The sequence below is a fragment of the Scyliorhinus torazame genome, chromosome 2, assembly GCF_047496885.1.
Source record: "Scyliorhinus torazame isolate Kashiwa2021f chromosome 2, sScyTor2.1, whole genome shotgun sequence".
NCBI lineage: Eukaryota > Metazoa > Chordata > Chondrichthyes > Carcharhiniformes > Scyliorhinidae > Scyliorhinus > Scyliorhinus torazame.
The window spans coordinates 187,387,042-187,409,132 of record NC_092708.1 but is presented as its reverse complement, the minus strand read 5'-3'; the positions used below and the strand labels follow the sequence as shown (position 1 = coordinate 187,409,132).

The 22,091-nt window shown below is 49.4% G+C and overlaps 1 protein-coding gene across 1 annotated transcript in view; it reads right to left on the bottom strand.

Moving 5' to 3' along the window:
• The window catches only part of als2b (alsin Rho guanine nucleotide exchange factor ALS2 b), a 296,702-nt gene that overhangs the window by 7,076 nt on the left and 267,535 nt on the right, over positions 1-22,091 (bottom strand). Inside the window, 6 exon segments of the mRNA XM_072481260.1 lie at positions 6,988-7,049; positions 7,518-7,563; positions 14,513-14,692; positions 16,045-16,143; positions 16,286-16,443; positions 17,796-17,913. Of these exon segments, the coding sequence (XP_072337361.1) occupies positions 6,988-7,049; positions 7,518-7,563; positions 14,513-14,692; positions 16,045-16,143; positions 16,286-16,443; positions 17,796-17,913 (663 nt within the window).

Sequence of the window (22,091 nt, the reverse complement as noted above, 5' to 3'; positions counted from 1 at the left end):
AGTCTTTTGATGGCAGAGAGATGGCAGCACGGTAGCATAGTGGTTAGCACAATTGCTTCACAGCTCCAGGGTCCCAGGTTCGATTCCGGCTTGGGTGACTGTCTGTGCGGAGTCTGCACATCCTCCCAGTGTGTGCGTGGGTTTCCTCCGGGTGCTCCGGTTTCCTCCCACAGTCCAAAGATGTGCAGGTTAGGTGGATGATAAATTGCCCTTAGTGTCCAAAATTGCCCTTCGTGTTGGGTGGGGTTGCTGGGTTATGGGGATAGGGTGGAGGTGTTGACCTTGGGTGGGGTGCTCTTTCCAAGAGCCGGTGCAGACTCGATGGGCCGAATGGCCTCCTTCTGCACCGTAAATTCTATGACATCTATGAGTACACTTGCTCTGTCTGGCTTCAGCTATCCAGCTCTGAAAACAAAACTAAGACACACCCTGCAGCAAACAGCCTAAAACAAAAGTAAAAAGCTGACAGACAGCCAAGCTCCACCCACTCTCTGACATCTCTGCAGTAATAAACACCCATTTCTTAAAGGTACTCTCACTGCAGATATTTATATACATACCCATTTATAAACACCCATTTCTTAAAAGTATTCTCACATGACAATTTACAGCCTGAATTTTGAGCATCTCTATTAAATCTCCTCTTAATCCTCTCTGCCTGAAGGATAACAATCCTAGCTTCTCCATTCCCTCCAGGTAACTGAAGCCACTCACCCCAAGCTCCATTCTAATAATCTCCCCTATTTTTTCTTCAAGGCCGCAACTCCTTTCTAAAGTGCCAATATTTGCTGTTTAACCGTTAGTTGTTTTATGACGGTGGCATAGTGGTAATTGTCGGATTAAATCCAGAGGCCCGGGCTAAAGCTCTGGGGAAAGGGGTTCAAATCCTATCGCGGCAGCTGGTGGAATTTAAACTCAATTAATAAAATATGAAATTGAGAGCAGGTCTCAGTAATGGTGACCATGGCAACTGCCGTTTTCGTTAAAAAAAAAAACATCTAGTTCACTAACGTCCTTTAGGAAAGGAAATCTGCCATCCATACCTGGTCTGGCTCCATGTGACTCCAGATCCCACAGCAATGTGGCTGAGTCTTAACTGCCTCTGAAATGCCTGTGCAGGTTCGAGGGCAATTAGGGATGGGCAACAAATGCTGGCCTGGCCAGTGATACCCACATCCCATGAAAGAATAAAGGGAAAAAGAAACATGTTGCTGGGATCACCCTGCTTGTTCCTTTCTCTTCCTGTGACTGCATCGAGATTCCTCAGCTAATACTGGCCTCCTCATCCACATCAAACTGCTGCTCTTCACATACTTCCCAGCCCCAGGTTGAAATATTAAATGTACATGAATTAACAAAAGGAATGGGCATTGGAAGATTGGTCTCATCATACAAGGCAAAATATATCAACGGGATCATCCGTCCTGGAGGATGGAAAGGAATTTTCCACATTTACTTCTGCCTCCCAGACCCGGCCTTACCTTTCTCCCCGCTCCTTAGCAATCACTGGGTCAGTAGTGTCTGTATTGTGACACACTCGGTCTTCTGACCACACAGAACCAGACAGATGGGTTAACTGTGGTTTTTCACTCAGATTCAGACAGTGGGTATTGGTATATTAGTTAAATGCTGTGGATTGACCACCTAACTGGCACAGCTTCCTCATTGTGAGGTGAACAGTTGAGTGAGACAACAGTAAACTGCTTTTTAATCTATCAAAAGTCCATCAGTCCAGCTCCATTCTTTATTATTTAAAAAAAAAAGTATTTTTATTCAAATTTTTTACATGTTAGCAGTTGAAAAACATTAAAACAATAATAAAGCCAACACAGACCAGAGCCCCCCCCCCCCCCCGGTCCTGGTCCCCCCTCCCCAGACCTGGTTTCCCCCCCACCCCCACCAGCTGGCGGTAATTAGTTCTCCAGAGTGCAGAATAAACAAACCCCATCTCTTGTGAAACCCCCTCATTCGCTCCTCTTGGGGCAAATTTCACCTCCTCTAAATGCAGGAATTCCATCAGATTCCCCGGCCACGCCGAGGCACAGGGTGGAAAAGCTGACCTCCATCCCAACAAAACCTGCCTGCGGGCGACTGTCGAGGTGAAGGCTAAAACAACTGCCCACACCCGCCTGCAGCTCCGACCGCTCTGACACCCTGAATATGGCCCCCAGGGGACTGGGCTCTAAATCCACATGCAAGATCGCTGGCATGCTGCTAAAAAGCAAGCTCCAAAATTTCTCCAACTTCGGGCAGGACCAGAATATATGTGCATGGCAGTAAGTGGCACTGCTGCCTCATGGCGCCGAGGTCCCAGGTTCGATCCCGGCTCTGGGTCACTGTCTGTGTGGAGTTTGCGTATTTTCCCCGTGTTTGCGTGGGTTTCACCCCCACAACCCAAAGATGTACAGGCTAGGTGGATTGAGCACGCTAAATTGCCCCTTAATTGGAAAAAAATAATTGGGTACTTTAAATTTATTTTAAAAAAGAATATATGTACATGATTAGTTGGCTCCTCCCACACTGTTCACAAATATCCTCTACCCTCTCAAACAGCCGGTTCATCCTCAACTTCACCAGGTGCACCCTGTGTACCACCTTTAGCTGCATCAGCCCCAGCCTCGCACACGAGGATGTGGCATTCCCCCTCCACAGGACCTCACACCACAATCCCTCCTCTAATGCCAACCCCAGCTCCTACTCCCACTTGACCATAACCCCCTCCAGACCTTAACTCCCTCCAGAGACACCTTATCTTCTTCCAAGATCCTCCCATCAACCGCCGAGGCTACCCCACCCTCCAACCCCATCACCGAAACCTGCTCCAGCAATGAGGAGGAAGGTGCTACCGGAAAGGTCGGAAAGACCTTTCTCGCAAATTCCTGCACGTACCCAAAACTCTCCCCACAAGGGAACCCAAACTTCACCCCAACTCCCCAAACCTGTGAACCGCCCTTCCAAAAACAGGTCCTTCATCTCCATCATCCCTCTTTCCTCCCATCACCGAAACCTCGCATCCATCCTCCCAGGCTCAAACCCATGCTTCCCTCAGATCGGCATTGACCTTGACCCCGCCCCTTACCTCGAGTGCTGCCGAAATTACCTCAATATTTTCAGCGTGGCCACCACCACAGGACTCCCTGAATACCTACCTGGGGTAAATGGGAGTGACCCCGCTGCCAGCGCCCATAACCCTGAACCCCTACAAGAACCAGCCTCCATCCTCATCCACAAAGCTTCCATCTCCCTACTCCAACCCTGCTCCTTACCTGCCCAGACAAATGACAAAACCACCCTGCCCACCCCCTTAAGGAACGGCTTGAGCAAAAAGACTGGCAGGCACTGAAATAAAAATAAAAACCGCGTCAAAATATTCATCTTCACAGCTGCACCCGACCGGCCAACAAAAGGGGAAGATTATCCCACCTAAGTAGAGCTGCCTGAACCCTACCTACCACACGTAAAGTTAAACTTACAAAGCCAGCCACCTGCACTCTCAAATACCTGAAGTGGGTAGTTGCCAACAGAAATGGCAACCTCCCCCACTCCGACTCCCGCTCCTGAAGAAGACACCACAAAACACTCACTTTTACCCAAGTTTAGCTTGTAGCCTGAAAATGCCCCCAAATCTCCTAAGCAGTCCCATTATATCCCCCATAGAAGAGCTTGGGTCCAAAATATACAACAACAGATCATCAGCATGCAGGGACACCCTATGTTCCACCCCCCCTCCCCATTTATCCGAGCACCTCAAAGCTAGGGACAAGGGCTCAATTGCTAGCGTAAACAGAAGAGGGGACATAGGGCATCCCTGCTTTGTTCACATGTGCAATGAAAAGTACCCAGAATTCATTTCATTTGTTCACACACACACACCAGCGGATCCTTATACGACAATTTCACTCATGCCACAAATTTAGGCTTCGCAAACAGATAGATCCACTCCATTCGCTCAAATGGCGCCTCTGTTGTTACGATCCTGGTGTAAAACCTTTGTCTGCTCGGTTTCTTTTTTTTCAATTCCTGTCCTGACTGCCTTTAAACCACAATCTTCTTGCTAGCTGCTGCAACACTGAGATTTCCATTTAAACTACTGTTTGGGGGACACAGAAACACCCTGTTCATGGACCAGGCCAAGACCTCCCATTTTGGTTCTGTGGCAGAGTCCATGATGTCAATTTGATAGGCTCAGCAAGCAGCCAATCAATGAATGTAGAATTCTCAGCCACCTCCTAATGTTGCCTATGATTGGTGAAGCCATTCAGGATCTTCCAGGAGGAAGGTGGGTCATGTGAAGAGCTCCATTTTGTCTTCAATGCTAATAAGACGCAGGCCACGAAGCATATGGAATGCTCTCTCTCTCTGCTGCTCTTTCTCTCTCCCCCAGGTGATTTCTAAAACCTCCAAGCCAGGTCTATGAAGACTCCCCTAGTGAAACGTCACAGACTGCACTCAGGTCTGTGGAGGGCTTCCGGAGTAAGAAAACACGCAGTCACTCACCAGGTCTGTAACCATTTAATCCTCTGGAAGGCTTGGAAGAGCCCATATTGAAGCTTAAACAGAGAGCATTCTTTATAATACAGCCAGGGTTCCTGTACAGAAATCAGGCAAATGAAAGGTCTGCAACCTTTCAGATTTAAAGCCGTGATATCTCAGGGAGGCAGAGGCTCCACCTGGTGGTAGAGGGGTGGAAGAGTATTGACCTGAATCCTGTGTAAAACGCCATCCGAGGGTCAAAGCACGGAACTAAACCTCTCGAATAAATTTATTTCCCAGAGGCCGCAATCACAGCAGCGAAGCGTCATCTCGAACATTTCCTTTTAATCCCCATTTTCTAATCCTCTCCTACCCTAACTGTGTGTCTGGGTGGAAGGGACTTTGGGATTAGGTAGACTGGTAGACCATTGTTCTGTTATTTCTTTATACATTCATTTTTTCCTCTTATTCTTAATAAACAGTTTGTTAATGTTTTACTTATAAATCTGGTGTCTGCAACTCATTGGAGCAGTCAAGGGCAAAAGATCTCAGGAAAACACAAATTATTGGTTAATTCACTTATGTTGGGACTCTATGTTCTGTGGGGCTGGAACTGACCGTGCACTCACCCAGGGTGTCATAACACGACATCTATACCCACCACCACCTCCCTTCCTTCTGCCAGAGAAAGCACCACATTCAACAGTCGCCGCACATTTGACAACAACGGTCTGCCCTTTACGAACCCCATCTGATCCTCACCATATCACCATCGGAAGGCACCCCTCCAACCTGAGCATCAGCACCTTCGCCAATATCTTGGCATCCACGTTCAACAGAGGTATGGGCCTGTATGACCCACACTCCACTGGATCCTTGTCCTTTTTAAGCAACAATGAAATGAGTGCCTGACCCATCGTCACTGGCAATGCTCCCCTGACCCTCGCGTCCTCAAACATTTCCACCAACAGCGGTGCCAACATATCCTTACACTTTTCATAAAATTCCACTGGGAAACCATCCGACCCCGGTGCCTTACCAGTCTGCTTTCTCCCTATTACCATCTGCACTTCTTCCAACCCAGCTGGGTCCTCCAAACCTGTCTTCTACTTCTGGGCACTCCAATTGCCCCAAAAACTCCCTCATATCTGACTCCTCCTCCGGAGGCTCTGACTTATACAAATCCATGTTGAACAAAAACTTTGTTCACCTGTTCCGGTGCAACCATCAGCTCTCCCGTACCATCCCTGAGCCGAACAATTTTCCTTGCAGCCGCCTGCCGGCAGAGCTGGCCCGCCAACAAGTGGCTGGCCTTCTCCCCATACTCGTACACAACTTCCTTCCCCTCGCCCACTTCAGCTGCCGAACCGCCTTTCCCATGTAGAGAAGATCAAATCTCGCCTGCAACTCCTTTCCTCCTCGCCGGAAGACCCATTGTACCTTTGTGTACCTTCTGTCAACCTCCGACATCTCCTCCATCAACCCCTGCCATTCCTCCCTTGCCTCCCTGTTCACCTGTGCCTTAAATGAGATGACCTCGCCCCTCACTACCGCCTTCAACGTTTTCCATATCACTGATGGAGAGACCTGCCTATTCCTATTGAACCCTACATAATCCTCAATCACCGTTCCTATTATGATACAAAAATGTGGGTCTGCCAACAGTCCCACATCGAACCTTCACGCCGGCCTCTGAGCTGATCCCTTATCCATAACCATGTCCACCCAGCGTGGAGTAGGGTCCGAAATAACGATCACAGAATACTCTGCCTTCCTCAGCCCGGCAACAGCACCTTTCCTACCATTAAAAAACCCCGAATACTCCCTATCCCATGGGTGCAAAACCTCCACAGGTCCACCCCTCCCACTTCTATCATTTTAAAAATAAATTTAGAGTACCCAATTCATTATTTTTTCCAATGAAGGGGCAATTTAACGTGGCCAATCCACCTGCGCTGCACATCTTTGGGTTGTGGGGGCGAAACCCACGCAAACATGGGGAGAATGTGCAAACTCCACACGGACAGTGACCCAGAGCCGGGATCGAACCTGGGACCTCGGCACCGTGAGGCAGCAGGGCTAACCCACTGCACCACCGTGCTGCCCACCTCTTTCATAAATGCGGCTAACAACTTTGGCCCCCTTCCCCGGGGGTCAGCGAATGCGGCTTGGACCTATGCGCTTTCAGATCCAATACGGATTTCAAATCTCCTCGCAGTATTAACTGGTGCATATCCAAATCTGGAATGACAGCCAACATCTTTTTCATATATTCTAGGTCATCCTAATTCGGGGCATATACGTTAACCAACACCACCAACCTCCATTCCAATGCACCCATTACTATTATGTACATACCCCCGTGTCAGCCACCACCTTCTCTATCTGAAACCTCACCCTCTTACCCACCAGAATCGCCATCCAGCTCCTTTTTTATGCAACATTTTTGAAAGCAGCACCAAAACCGCAGAGTTTCTCATGTTAGAGGTGTGCCTTGGCACGCAGCCGCTTTACCTGATCTGCTGTAAACTTTCAATAGCAGAAGCGTAGCAAACCTCCTTTGTGATGGCTTGTACCTAGGGAAGACAAATCGGACATTATTAAAGGGAGAGACTGTGGAATTCGTACAGAGGCTTGCTTCCGAGCCATGTATTTTCTGTTGAACTTTTATTTCTGAGACTTTAAAAAAAAAAAGGACAGGGGAAGTACCATATGGTCGAGCATGAGGAGGGTGGGGTTGCGTTGCCAAAAAGATCAACGAGGTGTCTCAGGCTTGATTCCTGCCTGAGCTCAGTTCACCAATCAGAGCTTATTGGTGAACCTCCATAGCCATGCATGAATGTGCAATCGAACTGTGAAGCCCCCTGTAGTGGGATAGCTTGCCGATCACTGTCTGTATTGCTATGTGAAGGATGCTCATTTGGACAGGTTACGGTGCACCTCGGTACCAATCACTGTCCTCAGGAGGGGACTGGGGAGAGGGAGAAGAGAGATATAAGTGAAAGGGAGAATGAGGATAAAATGAGGAAAAGTTGTTTCTGTACCTCCTTCTTCTCACCAAGTATGGAGACTGTGTCTGGGCAAAACTTCCTGGGAAAAAATGAAATCAGGAAGAGAGTGGTTAGTGTTAACTATATGTGCTGAAACATTATCAATACAAGGTAAACTATACTGAACTACATGATCATAAACAGGAACAACATGGTCAGTGCATTAGGGAACCAATAATGACCCGAGAGGTCATTACAGTCCCTGGCCACTCCGTCAGGCAGCACACACACTGGTCACCTGACAGCACAACACCCCTCAACTCCCAAAATACAATGGGGTAAATACAGAATAAAGCTCCCTTCTACACTCTTCCAAGAATACAGCAAGGCAAATGCAGAGTCAAGCACCCTCTACAATATACCATCAAACACTCCAGAACAGGTACACAAAGGGTTGCATTCCTGGTTAGACAGCCATTTCGGATCCAGGATTATTGCTTCCACTCCGGTTTGATGTGCTTGAAGATGGCTGATAAATCCACTGTGCCACCTCCAGACTCGGCCACATGCGGGGCAGGTGGGGCTTGTTGGACCGGGTCGGTAATTTGTTTGGAGGTTTGTGCTCTCTCGCCCACACCTCAACTTCGCCTCTGCATGTTCTTGATGAAGTCTCTGGATAGGTTTGGTGCCTTCCTGAATGAACATTCTCCATTTGTGTCAGACAGAAACCAGTGTATTCCATGAGTCGGGGGGAGTTTGACCTCTTCAGGGATGGTTAGAGGAGATCTCCGAGGTGTTTCCGCTGTCCTCGGAGAGTCTCCTGCTGCAACACATTTCTGAGTGGAGCAGTTACTTCGGGGATCTGCTGTGAGGCACACGGACGACATGCCCTGCCCAGCCAAAGTGGCTGTGACTGATTGGCGCCGCATTGCTGGGCAGGTTGCCTTGGGAGGATCTCTACTGTTGGCCTCTCTTCCCTGGATTTGGAGGATCTTGCAAAGACACTGCTGGCGGTACATCTCCAGTGCTTTGAGGTAACTGCTAGAGGTCCAAGTTTCTGAAACATATAGCAGCTCAGGGATTACTGCTGCCCAGTAAACCATGACCCCGTCAAACCCTCCCAGGACAGGCACAGCACGGGGTTAGATACGGAGTAAAGCTCCCTCTGCACTGTCCCCACCAAACACTCCCAGGACAGGCACAGCATGGGGTTAGATACAGAGTAAAGCACCCTGTACACTGTCCCCATCAAACACTCCCAGGACAGGTACAGCACGGGGTTAGATACAGAGTAAAGCTCCTTCTACACTGTCCCCATCAAACACTCCCAGGACAGGTACAGCATGGGGTTAGATATGGAGTAAAGCACCCTGTACACTGTCCCCATCAAACACCCCGAGGACAGGTACAGCACGGGGTTAGATACAGAGTAAAGCTCCTTCTACACTGTCCCCATCAAACACTCCCAGGACAGGTACAGCACGGGGTTAGATACAGAGTAAAGCTCCTTCTACACTGTCCCCATCAAACACTCCCAGGACAGGTACAGCATGGGGTTAGATACAGAGTAAAGCACCCTGTACACTGTCCCCATCAAACACTCCCAGGACAGATACACCACGGGGATAGATACAGAGTAAAGCCTTCTCTACCGCGGACGTCTGGGAAGACCCTCACCAATAAATTCTGGTGGAGAGGAAACCCGAGACACTACACGTGTAGTGTCTCCCACCCACCCTCCTCCTCTAACCTAATAATAAAACCCATTGGTCTGAGGCAAGTACCATATTTTATTATATTATTATTATTTTTTATAAAAAAATTAATTTAGTTGTTAGCCAGATCTTGGTAGAAAGTTAGAGGAATGGCAGGGAAGGGAGTGCAATGTTCCTCATGCAGGATGTTTGAGGTGAGGGATGCAGTTAGTGTCCCTGCTGATTTTACCTGCAGGAAGTGCTGCCATCTCCAGCTCCTCCAAGACCGAGTTAGGGAACTGGAGCTGGAGTTGGAAGAACTTCGGATCATTCGGGAGGCAGAAGGGGTCATAGATAGCAGCTTCAGGGAATTAGTTACACCAAAGATTGGAGATAGGTGGGTAACTGTAAGAGGGACTGGGAAGAAGCAGTCAGTGCAGGGATCCCCTGCGGTCGTTCCCCTGAGAAACAAGTATACCGCTTTGGATACTTGTGGGGGGGACGACTTACCAGGGGTAAGCCATGGGGTACGGGCCTCTGGCACGGAGTCTGCCCCTGTTGCTCAGAAGGGAAGGGGGGAGAGGAGCAGAGCATTAGTAATTGGGGACTCGATAGTCAGGGGCATAGATAGGAGATTTTGTGGGAGCGTGAGAGACTCACGTTTGGTATGTTGCCTCCCAGGTGCAAGGGTACGTGATGTCTCGGATCATGTTTTCCGGGTCCTTGGGGGGAGGGGGAGCAGCCCCAAGTCGTGGTCCACATTGGCACTAACGACATAGGTAGGAAAGGGGACAAGGATGTCAGGCAGGCTTTCAGGGAGCTAGGATGGAAGCTCAGAACTAGAACAAACAGAGTTGTTATCTCTGGGTTGTTGCCCGTGCCACGTGATAGTGAGATGAGGAATAGGGAGAGAGAGCATTTAAACACGTGGCTACAGGGATGGTGCAGGCGGGAGGGATTCAGATTTTTGGATAACTGGGGCTATTTCTGGGGAAGGTGGGACCTCTACAGACAGGATGGTCTACATCTGAACCTGAGGGGCACAAATATCCTGGGGGGGAGATTTGTTAGTGCTCTTTGGGGGGGTTTAAACTAATGCAGCAGGGGCATGGGAACCTGGATTGTAGTTTTAGGGTAAGGGAGAATGAGAGTATAGAGGTCAGGAGCACAGATTTGACGTTGCAGGAGGGGGCCAGTGTTCAGGTAGGTGGTTTGAAGTGTGTCTACTTCAATGCCAGGAGTATACGAAACAAGGTAGGGGAACTGGCAGCATGGGTTGGTACCTGAGACTTCGATGTTGTGGCCATTTCGGAGACATGGATAGAGCAGGGACAGGAATGGATGTTGCAGGTTCCGGGGTTTAGGTGTTTTAGTAAGCTCAGAGAAGGAGGCAAAAGAGGGGGAGGTGTGGCGCTGCTAGTCAAGAGCAGTATTACGGTGGCGGAGAGGATGCTAGATGGGGACTCTTCTTCCGAGGTAGTATGGGCTGAAGTTAGAAACAGGAAAGGAGCAGTCACCCTGTTGGGAGTTTTTTTTATAGGCCTCCTAATAGTTCTAGGGATGTAGAGGAAAGGATGGCGAAGATGATTCTGGATATGAGCGAAAGTAACAGGGTAGTTATTATGGGAGACTTTAACTTTCCAAATATTGACTGGAAAAGATATAGTTCGAGTACAATAGATGGGTCGTTTTTTGTACAGTGTGTGCAGGAGGGTTTCCTGAAACAATATGTTGACAGGCCAACAAGAGGCGAGGCCACGTTGGATTTGGTTTTGGGTAATGAACCAGGCCAGGTGTTGGATTTGGAGGTAGGAGAGCACTTTGGGGACAGTGACCACAATTCGGTGACGTTTACGTTAATGATGGAAAGGGATAAGTATACACCGCAGGGCAAGAGTTATAGCTGGGGGAAGGAAGGGCAATTATGATGCCATTAGACGTGACTTGGGGGGGATAAGGTGGAGAAGTAGGCTGCAAGTGTTGGGCACACTGGATAAGTGGGGCTTGTTCAAGGATCAGCTACTGCGTGTTCTTGATAAGTATGTACCGGTCAGACAGGGGGGGGAAGGCGTCGAGCGAGGGAACCGTGGTTTACCAAGGAAGTGGAATCTCTTGTTAAGAGGAAGAAGGAGGCCTATGTGAAGATGAAGTGTGAAGTTTCGGTTGGGGCGATGGATAGTTACAAGGTAGCGAGGAAGGATCTAAAGAGAGAGCTAAGACGAGCAAGGAGGGGACATGAGAAGTATTTGGCAGGAAGGATCAAGGAAAACCCAAAAGCTTTCTATAGGTATGTCAGGAATAAGCGAATGACTAGGGAAAGAGTAGGACCAGTCAAGGACAGGGATGGGAAATTGTGTGTTGAGTCTGAAGAGATAGGCGAGATACTAAATGAATATTTTTCGTCAGTATTCACTCAGGAAAAAGATAATGTTGTGGAGGAGAATGCTGAGGCCCAGGCTAATAGAATAGATGGCATTGAGGTACGTAGGGAAGAGGTGTTGGCAATTCTGGACAGGCTGAAAATAGATAAGTCCCCGGGACCTGATGGGATTTATCCTAGGATTCTCTGGGAGGCCAGGGAAGAGATTGCTGGACCTTTGGCTTTGATTTTTATGTCATCATTGGCTACAGGAATAGTGCCAGAGGACTGGAGGACAGCAAATGTGGTCCCTTTGTTCAAAAAGGGGAGCAGAGACAACCCCGGCAACTATAGACCGGTGAGCCTCACGTCTGTAGTGGGTAAAGTCTTGGAGGGGATTATAAGAGACAAGATTTATAATCATCTAGATAGGAATAATATGATCAGGGATAATCAGCATGGCTTTGTGAAGGGCAGGTCATGCCTCACAAACCTTATTGAGTTCTTTGAGAAGGTGACTGAACAGGTAGACGAGGGTAGAGCAGTTGATGTGGTGTATATGGATTTCAGCAAAGCGTTTGATAAGGTTCCCCACGGTAGGCTATTGCAAAAAATACGGAGGCTGGGGATTGAGGGTGATTTAGAGATGTGGATCAGAAATTGGCTAGCTGAAAGAAGACAGAGGGTGGTGGTTGATGGGAAATGTTCAGAATGGAGTACAGTCACAAGTGGAGTACCACAAGGATCTGTTCTGGGGCCGTTGCTGTTTGTCATTTTTATCAATGACCTAGAGGAAGGCGCAGAAGGGTGGGTGAGTAAATTTGCAGACGATACTAAAGTCGGTGGTGTTGTCGATAGTGTGGAAGGATGTAGCAGGTTACAGAGGGATATAGATAAGCTACAGAGCTGGGCTGAGAGGTGGCAAATGGAGTTTACTGTAGAGAAGTGTGAGGTGATTCACTTTGGAAGGAATAACAGGAATGCGGAATATTTGGCTAATGGTAAAGTTCTTGAAAGTGTGGATGAGCAGAGGGATCTAGGTGTCCATGTACATAGATCCCTGAAAGTTGCCACCCAGGTTGATAGGGTTGTGAAGAAGGCCTATGGAGTGTTGGCCTTTATTGGTAGAGAGATTGAGTTCCGGTGTCGGGAGGTCATGTTGCAGCTGTACAGAACTCTGGTACGGCCGCATTTGGAGTATTGCGTACAGTTCTGGTCACCGCATTATAGGAAGGACGTGGAGGCTTTGGAGCGGGTGCAGAGGAGATTTACCAGGATGTTGCCTGGTATGGAGGGAAAATCTTATGAGGAAAGGCTGATGGACTTGAGGTTGTTTTTATTGGAGAGAAGAAGGTTAAGAGGAGACTTAATAGAGGCATACAAAATGATCAGGGGGTTGGATAGGGTGGACAGTGAGAGGCTTCTCCCGTGGATGGAAATGGCTGGCACGAGGGGACATAACTTTAAACTGAGGGGTAATAGATATAGGACAGAGGTCAGAGGTAGGTTCTTTACGCAAAGAGTAGTGAGGCCGTGGAATGCCCTACCTGCTACAGTAGTGAACTCGCCAACATTGAGGGCATTTAAAAGTTTATTGGATAAACATATGGATGATAATGGCATAGTGTAGGTTAGATGGCTTTTGTTTCGGTGCAACATCGTGGGCCGAAGGGCCTGTACTGCGCTGTATTGTTCTATGTTCTATGTTCTATGCACTGTTCCAAAGACTCAGAGGGTTCCAAACAGTCCGAGGGTCTGCACTGTTCCAAACACTCCAAGTTTAACCTGACTTCCTCGATTGTAACAGTGCCAAGCCTCCATGTGGTGGCCCTGGGAAGAGGACAGCTGAACCCCTAATGCTATAACTTTGAATACAGAAAGAGAAATGATTGGCTAAATTAGGATTTAAAAAGGCAACGATGTTGATGTGGTGCAGTCCACAGACTGGAGATTGACCTGTTGCTCAGGCATTCAGTGCCACACAGAAGGTCCAGCTTTGGCATAGGGATCCCTAAGAGCTAGTGTTGCTCGCTTTTGGTTGGTTCAATTGGCTCTGTTTTATTACCTTTGCTCTCGAGTCGCCAGGTATCTTTATACCGCCACGAGGTTCAAGTTCAAGTAATGATCAATAACTCAACACACCAATTAGTAAGATTCAAATCAAAGCACATTTATTATACACAGTAAATCGCTACTCATGCATAAATTCTACGTCTAAGCTACTTCTATAACTAACAGGCCTATACTTAGCTTCGGACTGGCCCACCAGGTCAGGGGAACAAATGGCCTTTTGTTCGGAATCTGAAACTGCGGGATTCAAAGCCGGTATGGACTGGTAGCTAGGAGCGCCTATCTCATAGCGAGCATCGACTTGAGACTTACTTCAGAGATGCGGCAGCTTGGACCGTTCACTCTCAGGGGTTGCTTCGCGTTGCTGAGTAACCCGGTCAAGGAGGACGATTTGAACTTGGGGCTTAACTTTTATAGTCCCCAGGGGCTTCCCGCCTTTCGGGGCGGACCCTGTACCTGGTTCTAGGTGATTGGACTTTGTTCCAATCGCTTGGTTCGATTTCTCCAATACTGGAACGGTTCCCTGATCGATGGGCAGTCTTGAGGTGTTCGTTAACCCCTTTTGTGTTGGCTCCTGCTGGCGCCGGGGAGTCTGGCTTAGCTTGGTTTGTCCTAAATGTTGCGATTGTTCCCGGGGATTGCTCATTAGTATGTAGATGGCTGCTACATTATAATGCTGATGGTCGCTGGTATCGATGCTGTCTGGGCAGAATTTAATACACAGTAAACCTGCACCTGCTGGTTTCTGCCTGTGTTGGCTGAATTTCACTTCAGCCTTTGCTGTTCTCCATTTTAAATCGGGACTTGGCCAACTCAGGTGGCTACACTAGTCACCATCAGTCACACATTCCTAGCCCAGTCACACTGAATTAAAGGCTTTTGTCATTTTTGACATGTGTTCAAAGTTTATTTAGAGCAATACTCACGGCTGTACTCCCAGGAAACCGAGCAGGGATAGATCTGGCTGCTTGTTGAGTCGGAGCACACACTCCCAGTAAATGTCTTCCTCCCGCTCATTGTCGAGAGCATAGAGTGTGAAGAGAGGAGGGTACAGCCGGGGTAACAGCACTGGGAGGAGCAGACCACAGCTCGTAATCACTGGGAACCTGCCAGGGCAAACAGCGAGGTTAACCGCCAGTCACATCCACACAACTCGCCCTCTCCCCACACCAGTCCAATAGAAAAGAACACCCAGGAAAACATGCAGAAACTATGGTAATGGGACTACAGAGAGATTAACAGTATACTCCCTGTTCACAAACAGCCTGACAGCCCTGGTATAAATGCTGCTTTGCAACCCGAATGGTGGGCTGGGAAGTTGTATGAAATGCTTAGAACCAAAGCCGGGAATCGAACCCAGGACCCTGGCGCTGTGATGCAACAGTGCTAACCACTGTGCTACCGTACCGCCATGCAGCTATTCCTTCGACATTGGCCAGCTCATCTTTCTCAGAAATACAGGGTACGGGGGAGGGGGTATTGTTTAAGTAATACTCCAGCAGATGTCCTGTGAAATACTGCTCTCTTCCCACAGGTAGCACTGTTGCTTCACAGCTCCAGGGTCCCAGGTTCGATTCCCAGCTTGGGTCACTGCCTGTGTGGCGAATGCATGTTCTCCCTGTGTCTGCGTGGATTTCCTCCGGGTGCTCCGGTTTCCTCCCACAAGTCCCGAAAGGCATGCTGTTAGGTAATTTGGACATTCTGAATTCTCCCTCCGTGTACTCGAACAGGCGCCAGAATATGGCGACTAGGGGCTTTTTACAGCACTTCATTGCAGTGTTAACGCAAGCATACTTGTGACAATAAAGATTATTAAATCTATGCCGACTGGTAACTGTCCTCTACGCTAGGGGAAACAAGTCTTTTCTGTTCACCGCATCAAGGACCCTCACAATTTTATACACCTCGATCAAGTCGCCTCCTGAGCCAACTCTGTTGCAAGGACAACAGCCCGAACCTCCATAATCTATCCTCATACCTGCAATTTTCCAGCCCTGGCAACATGCACTGACTTTTCCCTTGCTGGGAACAGAGAGACAAACCTCCACCATTGGTCCCAGAGGTGCAACAAGCAAGCTGTGTAGTTGCCAGGCAGGGAATAGGTAGACCACAGTCTGTGCCCAGGTACACTGCGATGCTGCACTGCACTGTGTTCGCAAAAGGAGGCAAGATTGCCCAGAACAGGATCTGGCAGGAGAATCATCAACCACTGAGCGGACTGCACACTACACTGATGTGGCACTTCCCTTTGGTCAAGCAGCTCTGCAATGGTTTCCATGATGACCTGTGCCCATCATTAAGATGAAGCAGCTCAGAGCTCCTAACCCTCCGCCATTATCGCCAGGGTGACATCACCCTGTCAGCTGGGCTCATTCCTGCTGTGCCAAACCCTAGTGTTAAATAAGGCACTATCCACACCGAACAATAACCCAAAATCAGGCAAGTAGCGTTCACTTACCAATGGTCGGCAAAGTCCTTTCCCCCATTGCTGTCCTCTTTGCCAGTGTATGTTCCTGGGATCAGACTATCCCCATCCGGGAGATCCGGAAAGAGAAATCTGAAAGAAACACGTGGACCGAATCGGTCAAGCGGCACTTATCCACCATGTTCTTAGTTCATGGTTAGACCGATTGCTGAAAGCCAGCCTGGCTATGGGCCGTCAAACAGCAAGTCATGGTATTAAAAACAGCTGCCCTTACCTGACCAGCTGGAAGATGCGAGTTAGGTAGGACTTGATTTCATTGACTGCTTGCTGCAGTAGTCGGCGGTTTGCACCCACTCCCACATATGTCATTCTGTACACTGCCACCAATGTCTCCAGCAAGTTCCCCAGTGGGTGTAGAGGGGTGTCACATGCCTGCCCGAGGGTAGGAAACAGGGGCACAGGTCAGTCGCAGGTGAAGTAGGTTTTATTTTGAAAAGAGTCATATGTCTGGGACAACTGAATTCAAACATCCAAATAAAGATGCAATGTCTGGACATGTTCTTTTTGCCTGCAGAGGACAGGCCACTGCATAAAAATATATGTTGCTTGCAAAACTCAGAACATAATGTCTGATGTTAGATGTGATTGTTGGGCAGCACTCACTGAACAATCCTGATTGTGTAAAGAATTACACTACTGACTAGGGCAGCACAGTGGTGCAGTGGTTAGCACTGCTGCCTACAGCATTGAGAACCGGGGTTCGATCCCAGCCCCAGGTCACTGTCCTTGTGGAGTTTGCACATTCTCCCAGTGTCTGCATGGGTTTCAGCCCCACAACCCAAAATGTGCAGATTAGGTGGATTGGCCATGATAAATTGCCGCTTAATTGGAAAAAATAATTGGGTACTCTAAATTTATTTTTTAAAAAGAATCACACTAATGTCCAATTTATCAGTCAGGCTCACATTGTGGCTCACTTATGCTTGTTCAAAGCAACATCTATGCATACGCAGAGACCCATTCACTGCCATCAAAAAGGAAAATGTCCAGGCATTGCACTTTAAAAAAAAAAAAAAAAATTAAACAGCAGCCTGGGGACAATAGTTGCCTCGTGCATTCTCCATGGCAACACCTTGACCACAGTCAGCTTGCCAACCAATCAGCATCCTTTTCTTGTGCAGTATAATGGTTGCTCTTTTTGAAATTTGGCATTCTTGCAACTAATCTGATGAGTGCAAGATGAAAAGCTTTGACAGAGTGTCTTTTTTTAAAGCAATACTCAGTTCTGTGCTACCAAATGAATGTCTAAATAAAGGACAGGAGTTAGATTCTAGTTTGCAATACTTAAAGGGGAAAGCAAATGGTAATTGTACGTGTACACATCCCAACACACTGAGTGAGCCCTCCAGTGGAGAAGAGAGATGATGGGCGACGCACACAGCTACCTGCAACAGCTGTTTGTTGCAACATCTCATTAATAAGCCATCTGAAGTTTGAGGAACATCAAAGCAGCACTCTCCGAGCACATTGGCGCGAAAGATCCCGCCATCACCTTCCTCACCTTGGGTGTCCTTCTATGCCAATTCCCCCAGTTCTTTCAATTTCAATCGGGGCTACATTTTGTCAGGTCCAGTATTTTTGCTCCCATTTACTAAGGGCAGTTCAGAGAAATGTGCAAAGTTTCTTCAAAACCGCCTCCGTTCCATTATTCTATGCACATCCATTTGCTTTGATTAAGGCCCCAGAACAATCTAATGACAACTTGGAAGATTGAACTTCAATACCTTCATTAAATATCTCCTGATGGTCTCATATTTATCCAAGGTGAGGGGGCCGACAATCTGAGGGATAACTTCCAAACTCTCCAAGATTTGTGCGTGAGATCGACTCCTGAAATCGGGACTTGAGAGTCAAAAGAAAAAGAAACACACCTTTGAAAACCTCACCACTGCTCAGATCTTCAATAGAGAATAGCATTTTGGAAAATAAAATTGTTCGAGGTATGGGCACCACTGACGAGGTGCATTTAATGCCAATCCCTTGTGCCTTAAGGGCATCAAGAACCAATTACAGACTGTGGAACAACAATAACCGTTTTTTATATATGTTCTTTCATTTAATAAAAGATCCCAAGGGTGCTTTACAGAAACATTATATATATATATATTAAAAAAAATATTTTTTCAGGCATTTTCATAAAAAACAAACTGAAGCAGAAGTAAAATTATACAACGTTATAAATAATCAATACCCCCCCCCCCACTCCCCAACAATGCTCCCTCCTCCCATCCACATTTTAACCCCTTATACACCCTCTCCCCCTTTTGCTGACCCCTCAAACCTCCTTAGAGAAGTCAATGAACGGCTTCCACCTCCGAGCGAACCCATGAGCCGACCCCCTCAAGACGAACTTGACCTTCTCCAACCTCAGGAATTCTACCAGGTTACTCACTCACACCCCTGCTTTCGGCGGCTCAGAGTCCCTCCATCCAAGTAAGATCCATCTCCGAGCTATTAGGGAGGAAAAAGCTAAGACATCGACCTTGCTCGCCCCTGGACTCCTGGGTCATCTCACACCCCAAATATCACTACCTCTGGACTCGGGGCCACCTTTACCCCAACACTGTGGACATTATATGTCTGCAAACCCCTGCCAGAACCCCTTTAGCTTTGGACACGCCCAAAACATGTTGACGTGATTCGCAGGCCTCCCCGTGCACCGCCCACACCTGTCCTCTACTCCCTCAAAGAGCCTACTCATCCACCCAGCTATCATATACACCCCGTGGACTACTTTAAACTGAATCAGGCTTAGCCTCGCACACGAGGACGCATTTATCCCCCTGCAGGGCCTCCTCCCACATCCCATCCTCCACCCGCCCCCAGCTCCTCCTCTCACTTACGCATTATATCCCCCATCAGGACTCTCCCAGTCCATCAGGTCCTTGTATACCTCAGACACCTTCCCCTCCCCTAACTCCTCCTTTGACAACTTGTCTTGCAGCCCCAAAGGCAGCAACTCAGGAAAGGAAGGCACCTCTCTCCTAACAAAATCCAAACCTGCAGGTACCTGAAACCGTTCCCCCTGGACAGCTCATACTCTTCCTCCAGGTTCTCTAATTTCACAAAGCTGCCCCCTACAAACAGGTCCCCGAATCGCTCAATCCCTGTCTGCCACCACCCTCGAAACCTCTCAACCTCTCGAAAGCGAAGGAATTTTCATATTTCTCCCCTGTGCAGCGGGTGTACTCCCGGATTGACTTTTTTGTGGTGGACTAGGCGTTGCTGGCGGCGGTGATCGACTCGGAGTATTCAGCGATTGTGGTCTCTGAGCACGCGCCACATTGGGTGGATTTGCGAGTGGACCGGGGTGGGGGTGCCCAGCATGCGCAGTGGAGGCTGGATATGGGATTGTTGGCGGATGAGGAGGTGTAAGAGTTGGTAAGGGCCGCTATCTGGGGGTATGTGGGGCTCAGTGACGGAAATCATGGTCACCACACTATGGGAGGGACTCTAGGCGGTGGTTCGGGGGCAGTTTATGTCAATTCGGGTTCATAGGAAGAAGGCGGAACGAGCAGAGATGGTAAGTCTGGTGGAAGAGATTCTGAAGATGGACAGGAGGTATTCGGAGGCACTGGAGGCGGGGTTGCTGAAGGAGAGGCAGAGGCTCCAGATGGAGTTCGGGATAGTGTCCACTGGGAAGGCGGTGGGGCAGTTAGGGAGGGGACTAGAAGTGGAGGGACAAAAAAAAAAAGCTTTGCAGCAGCGGCAGAAACGAGGGGGAGAAAACAAGATGGCGGAGGGCGGAGATCGAGCAGCATGGGGGCCGGACGAGCAGGAGTTTCTCAGGCGTTGTGTGGAGGAGCTTAAAAAGGAGGTGCTGGCGCCAATGCTGTTGGCGATCGAGGGGCTGAAGGCAACCCAGAAGGTCCAGGCAGTAGAGCTCCGAGTGGTGAAGGAAAAAACTAATGAGAACGAGGACGAGATATTGGGCCTGGCGGTGAAGATGGAGGCGCACGAGGCGCTGCATAAGCGGTGGGCCGAGAGATTCGAAGTCCTGGAGAACAGGTCGCGGAGGAAGAATCTCCGGATTCTGGGTCTCCCCGAAGGAGTGGAGGGGGCTGATGCCGGGGCATATGTGAGCACAATGCTCCATTCGCTGATGGGTGCGGAGGCCTCTCCGAGCCCCCTGGAGCTAGAAGGGGCTCACCGGGTCCTGGCGAGGAGACCCAAGGCTGGTGAGCCGCCAATGGGCGATAGTGGCAAGGTTCCATCGTTTCGCGGACAGAGAGAGTGTCCTGAGATGGGCCAAGAAAGAGTGGAACAGTAGATGGGAGAATGCGGTGATCCGAGTTTATCAGGACTGGAGCGCGGAGGTGGCAAAAAGGAGAGCTGGCTTCAATCGGGCCAAGGCGGTGTTGCATAAAAAAAAAAAGGGTGAGATTCGGAATGCTGCAGCCAGCGCGACTGTGGGTCACGTACCAGGACCGACACCACTATTTCAAAACGCCAGAAGAGGCCTGGACCTTTATCCAAACGGAAAAATTGGACTCAAACTGAGGGGCTGTGGTAGTGGGGGAGATGTTGACTGGAGACAGGGTTGTAAATATGGGTAAAGAACGTTTCACGGGTGGGACGATGAATGGGGATAGGGGGAGGGAAGAGTTTTTGATGGGGGGGGGGGGGGACAGTGAAAAATGTGGGCGTCGGTGCTGGAGGGAGGTGAGACTCGGGGATGGGGGAATTAGGATAAGGCCGCAACAGGAGCTGCGCCACAGGGGGCGGGGCTGGCTTAGGAAAGCGCGGGCTTTTTCCCGCGCTAGGGAGGGGGGGGATGGAGGAGCGCAAGGATGAGGAGGGATTTCCACACCCGGGGGGGGGGGGGGGGGTCAGCAGGAGTCAGCTGACTTACGGAAGTATTATGGGGGGAGCAAAAGAGCTAGATTTGGATCTAGCGGGGAGGGGGTTGGGGGGGGAACAATAGGGTTGCTGCTGCAATGGCAGAGGCGGAACTGAAAATGGAAGAGGTGGTCGGGGCGGGGGTTCCCCGTCTGGGGGACTGGAGGGTGCGGGAGATGCGGGCACGGGACTGGCCTAAAATAGGAGATGGCTAGTCGGCGAGGGGGGGAGGCACAGTGGAGGAAGGCACAGGGGGCGATATATGAATATGGGGAGAAGGCGAGCCGGATGCTGGCACATCAGCTCCGTAAGAGGATGGCAGAAACGGAAATAGGTGGAGTCAAGGATGGAAGGGGAACTACGGTGCGGAGTGCGGTGAAAGTGAATGAGGCATTCAAGGCCTTCTACGAGGAGCTGTATAGATCCCAGCCCCCAGGGGGAAAAGAGGGGATGCGACGATTCTTGGACCAACTGAGGTTCCCAAGGGTGGAGGAGCAGGAGGTGGCTGGTTTGGGGGCGCCAATTGGGGTAGAGGAGCTGGTTACAGGACTGGGGAGCATGCAGGCAGGGAAGGCCCCGGGACCGGATGGATTCCTGGTGGAGTTCTATAGGAAGTATGTAGACCTGTTAGCCCTGTTGTTGGCAAGGACTTTCAATGAGGCAAGGGAGGGGGGGGATCCTGCCCCCGACAATGTCGGAGGCGACGATCTCTTTGATCCTGAAGTGGGATAAGGACCCACTGCAAAGTGGGTCGTATAGGCCGATCTCACTCCTCAATGTAGATGCTAAGTTGCTGGCAAAAGTGTTAGCTACGAGGATTGAGGACTGTGTCCCGGGGGTGATTCACGAGGACCAGACCGGGTTTGTAAAGGGCAGGCAGCTAAACACCAATGTGCGGAGGCTGCTGAATGTGATTATGATGCCATCGGTGGAGGGAGAGGCGGAGATAGTGGCAGCTATGGACGCGGAGAAGGCCTTTGACCGAGTAGAGTGGGAGTATCTTTGGGAAGTGTTGAGGTGGTTTGGGTTCCGGGGAGGGTTTATTAGTTGGGTTAAGCTCCTGTATAGAGCCCCGGTGGCGAGTGTGGTCACGAACCGGCGGGGGTCGGAGTATTTCTGGCTGTATCGAGGGACGAGGCAGGGGTGCCCCCTGTCCCCTCTGCTGTTTGCATTAGCAATTG